The sequence below is a fragment of the Otolemur garnettii genome, unplaced genomic scaffold (assembly GCF_000181295.1).
Source record: "Otolemur garnettii isolate 467f Iridium unplaced genomic scaffold, OtoGar3 scaffold00068, whole genome shotgun sequence".
NCBI lineage: Eukaryota > Metazoa > Chordata > Mammalia > Primates > Galagidae > Otolemur > Otolemur garnettii.
In genome coordinates, this window is record NW_003852463.1 from 6,322,516 (window position 1) to 6,327,040 (window position 4,525).

Consider the following 4,525-nt stretch of genomic DNA (forward strand, 5'->3'; position numbering starts at 1 on the left):
ACTCTAATCTAAGATGAGGGACTGGAAGGAAGGGATAGTTAAATCCCTGGGCACTTAATAGCCAGAGTCATTTTATCTCTAGATTGACAGCATTAAAGAAAGGGATTTTATGGCTTTCTTAATATTTTTTATTTCCTTTGATATGGGTGACTTATGCTGAAGGGCTACTCGTGTGTTCATAAGGACGTTACCACCTATCTGTTGTTCAGTGGTGGCAGTTTGGCCTGTGTTTTGAAAATGGCCCTCATCTCTCTTTAGCTCAGTCATCATCAGGAACTTTTTATCTTCCTTCTTCTTATATTCCCCATCAGCTCTTCAGTGCCATTTCCAAACTGAAGGTTGGAACAAAGTAATCTCACTAACCCGTGCTGTATGTTTCTTGGGGTTGCCACAAAAATAGGATCCTTTATATCCATCTTATCAGTGAAATAAAGAGCCTTAACAACAAAAAAGGAAAGTGTTACCATTTATCAGTCACAGTAATAGTATAATTCTTTCTCATTCCTGACTAGTAGTTTCAGCTATGACAGAGTCAGGGATTTCTTAGCTGAAATCATTCAGCTTAAGGGTGTTTTAGCTGGGGGTTTGTCTTCACTGGCTTCTAACTATAATAATAGGATCTACTGCCTGCCTTTTGAAAGCATTCCGAGTGAATTCTTATGTGACATCAGCCACAGAAAGTGCTCCAAAATTTCAGATAAAATGTAGACCTTCAGAATTAAGAATAGTTAGTGCAGTTCTTATACTCTGGGCTGAATTACATATGATTACCCTGATCAGGCAAATACCATGTTGGTATCAGTTGCAAAGGTGCGGCTCACTTTGTCAAAGCCTGGTTTTATTAATAAACTTACCCATTTGAATTCCATGTTAGCTCACTGGTGGGATTTTTTGTTATGCTTATCTATATAATTCCCTCCTTTGCTCCTTCCCCTTCTTCCTCCCTCTCCCTTTCCTCCCTTCTTCCCTTCCTTCCTGCCTTTTTTTTTTTTTTTAATGAAACGCTTTCTATCTCTCTTCCTAGCAGATTCAAGCCCCGGTAAGACAACAGCCAAAGGTTCAGACCACCCCACCACCTGCCACCCAGGGACAGAAACTTGGATCTCTCACTCCTCCATCATCCCCCAAAACCCAACGTGCTGGGCATAGGAGGATTCTCAGTGATGTAACTCACAGTGCAGTCTTTGGGGTCCCAGCCAGCAAATCAACCCAGCTGCTCCAGGCAGCTGCAGCTGAGGCCAGTCTCAATAAATCTAAGTATGTTGTACTTCCCCTTTGTTCTTAAGTTGGTGAACAAGATCAGCCGTAGACCATTTACGTGAGATTCTTTGCATAAGTATGTAGATGAATGTAAATGTATATATATAGTAGTATGTGTCTGTGTTTTATAAGCTACTATGAATTTGCCTAGACCACACTAATCTTAACAAAATAATTGCTAGTTGTCTGCAGTGACTCACACCTATAATCTCAGCACTCTTGGAAGCCAAGGCAGGATTGCTTGAGGCCAGAAGTTTGAGACCAGCCTAGGCAACATAGCAAGACCTGATCTTTAAAAGAAAAAAATAAATTTCTACTTGGCCCGCTGTTTTCATTCTCTCATCTATTCCATGCTCTACAGTGTTTTCTAAACTCTTGATCTGACCAAGTCTTTCCATGTTAAAAATCTTTCATTGGTCCATGATTGCCTGTCAGATGATAAACTGAAAGCCCTGGTAAATACAGCAGGGCCAGTTGTATCACACGGGTGGACTTGCCAGTCTGCATCTTCACGAGCCCTTTATTCATCTTGTGACTCTCCTGGGACTGCCACTCTCCTCCTTGTCATAAATAATAAATGAGAGTTCGTTTATTCATCAAGGTCCAAGAGGTTACTTTTTTATTTAATCCTTCCTTTAATAGGATGTATCATTTGGTCTTGACCATTTTTTGAGCATACCATCACACTGTGGTATCATCAATTATTTGTATGTCTGGCTTACCTGGCCTGCGAGTTCTCCAAGACAAGGACCATGCTTTAGCTTGGAAACCCAGTAATTGGCTAATGTACCTCACATAAAGTAGATTTTGAGGGGTATTGAGTAGATGCAATTTCAGACCCTTAGCTTTCTTGGAACTATGCATGCTTAAGTCTTTCAATCAAAAGAGATTTTAGAAGAAAATTAAGTAATAATACCTAGATTCAAAATAGTGATAACCATCTTTCTTTCTTTCTTTCTTTCTTTTTTTGCAGTTTTTGGCTGGGGCTGGGATTGAACCTGCCACCTCCAGCATATGGGGACAGTGCCCTACTCCTTTGAGCCACAGGCACTGCCCTGTCTTTATTTCTTTTTAATTATGCTGGTGGCCCTTACTTCTTTACATGCTGGATCCTGAAAGATGAAAGTCACCCTAAATGGGCCTCAGCCCCAGCCCTTCCAAGGATCAGTTATTGTAGATCAGTTACAGTGGTCACCATAGGATGTACAAGCCTAAGAGCAGGTTGGCTTTGGGTCCTCAACAGAAAGGACTTGCAGATGAGACTAAAAACTAAGGACCTGCAGAAGAGACTAAAAACTAAGCAAAAGGGGCAGCACCTATGGCTCAAAGGAGTAGGGTTTTGGCCCCATATACTGGAGGTGGTGGGTTCAAACCTGGCCCCAGCCAAAAACTGGAAAAAAAAAAAACCTAAGCAAAAGGTTAAAAGAGCAGCAGGAGGTAGTAAATCATGAAGGAGAGGTTTATTTCACAAAGTAGAAGGGGTTTTTGTGGAAACTATTTAGTTGCTATATAATGTCCTGTTAGGAGAACACTATGAAAAAGGATAGTTTGACCTGGAAAAGAATTTGATTCTGAAATAAAGAGAAATTAAGTTAACCCTTTTTGTGTTGTTCAACTTTTATATGTCTTTTTATTTCGTGGGGGTGGGAACCTACCTAGGTCTGCAACCACCACTCCATCAGGCTCTCCTCGGACCTCCCAACAAAACGTCTATAATCCTTCAGAAGGTTCTACGTGGAATCCCTTTGATGATGACAATTTCTCTAAACTCACAGCTGAAGAACTGCTTAACAAGGACTTTGCCAAGCTGGGGGAAGGTAAGTTGTGTCTCTTTTGTGCTTCTTGATTGTAAATTCTCTGTGCTGAGAAATAACCAGGAATTAGAATGAATCTTAACTCTAGAAGGGTATGCATATGAGAATGTAGGATCAGGCCTTTCCTCAAAGGCTTGATTTCAAAGTATGCATACAAATTGGCTTTTATTTTTATCAGAACACTAAAGTCTTTTCATCTTCAGGAAATTCTGATCTACTGTGGGTGGTAGCAAGGAGTGTATGAAAGCTTAAAGGAGAAACTTCTAGGAAAGATTTGGTAGCATAAATGAGGATGTAAGCACTGGGCATGGTGACTCCTGGGAGGAGGGTGATTGTTTCCTCATCCTAGATTGGTTTATTGTCCTGGAAAATTGTCTATGCTTGTCCACAAGTGTCCCCTCATGTGGACACTGAATCTTTCATTATCATCAGAGTTCCATGTTACCGTTTACTGACCACGGAAACGGGATTAAATGGAAGATATAATTTTGCTCAAAAAACAGTCTAATTTGGAAGACAGGTTACACACATACACATGCAGTGACACGGTATACACTTTGCAAAACGACAAGTATGCCCAGGAAATATTTCTGTAATATGTAGTTTGAAAAGAGTAGTGTCCTCAATATAGACAAGAGCACAAGGTGAAGAAATGACCAGGACTGAAGGAATTATTGACCAAATATTGTAGTGTTAGTTTTTTATTTTACAGAAATCTTTTTTAAATTTCTATTACTTTCCTGCCCTTTTTAACTGGAACATAGGGCACAGATTTTAACTTTGACAATTAAATTTTATTGTTATGTGTGCTAGATATTGTTCTGAGGTGTAAAAGGAAATATCTGCACAGTCTGCTGAAAACCGTAGTATTCTTGTACTTGAATAACGAGCCCTCAAGCTTTAATAATTTCTTGCCTCTCTCTCCTTACTGTTCAACTCTCAGCTTTCACACTAGGCTACTGTCACTATGTTTGCCCCCCATAACATCTCATTATTGTTATTTCTACCTTTCCCTCTTCTCATTTGCTCTTCCAAACTGCTGCTAACATAAAAAACAGACCATCAGACTCATTACATACAAAACTGATGTGCTGTCTCTTTTGAGTCTTAACAATTTCCTTCTTTTTCTCAGCTGATTTCTCTCTTATTGCAATGACTATGCAAGGACCTTTGAATAGCCAAGTGTTGCCATATGCAGTAAATGTAGTCAAATCTAGAAAACAGTTCACAGTGGGCCTTCACCTCTATCATTTGTATGATCACAGGATGCTGCTAGAATGAACTGAGCAGTGTTTTGTCCCTCCAGGCAAACAACCTGAGAAGCTTGGTGGTTCAGCTGAGAGTTTGATCCCAGGCTTTCAATCAACCCAAGGTGATGCTTTTGCCACGACCTCATTTTCTGCTGGCACTGGTTAGTACAGTAAATACCTGCAACATGTGAGCTTCTATTA

At 40.1% G+C, this 4,525-nt stretch overlaps 1 protein-coding gene across 1 annotated transcript in view; it reads left to right on the forward strand.

Moving 5' to 3' along the window:
• Positions 1-4,525, forward strand: part of AAK1 (AP2 associated kinase 1) — a 172,106-nt gene that overhangs the window by 142,076 nt on the left and 25,505 nt on the right. The window contains exons 14-16 of the mRNA XM_023515271.1: positions 1,025-1,257; positions 2,920-3,077; positions 4,381-4,485. Coding sequence (XP_023371039.1) covers positions 1,025-1,257; positions 2,920-3,077; positions 4,381-4,485 — 496 coding nt within the window. The remainder of the gene's footprint in view (positions 1-1,024; positions 1,258-2,919; positions 3,078-4,380; positions 4,486-4,525) is intronic.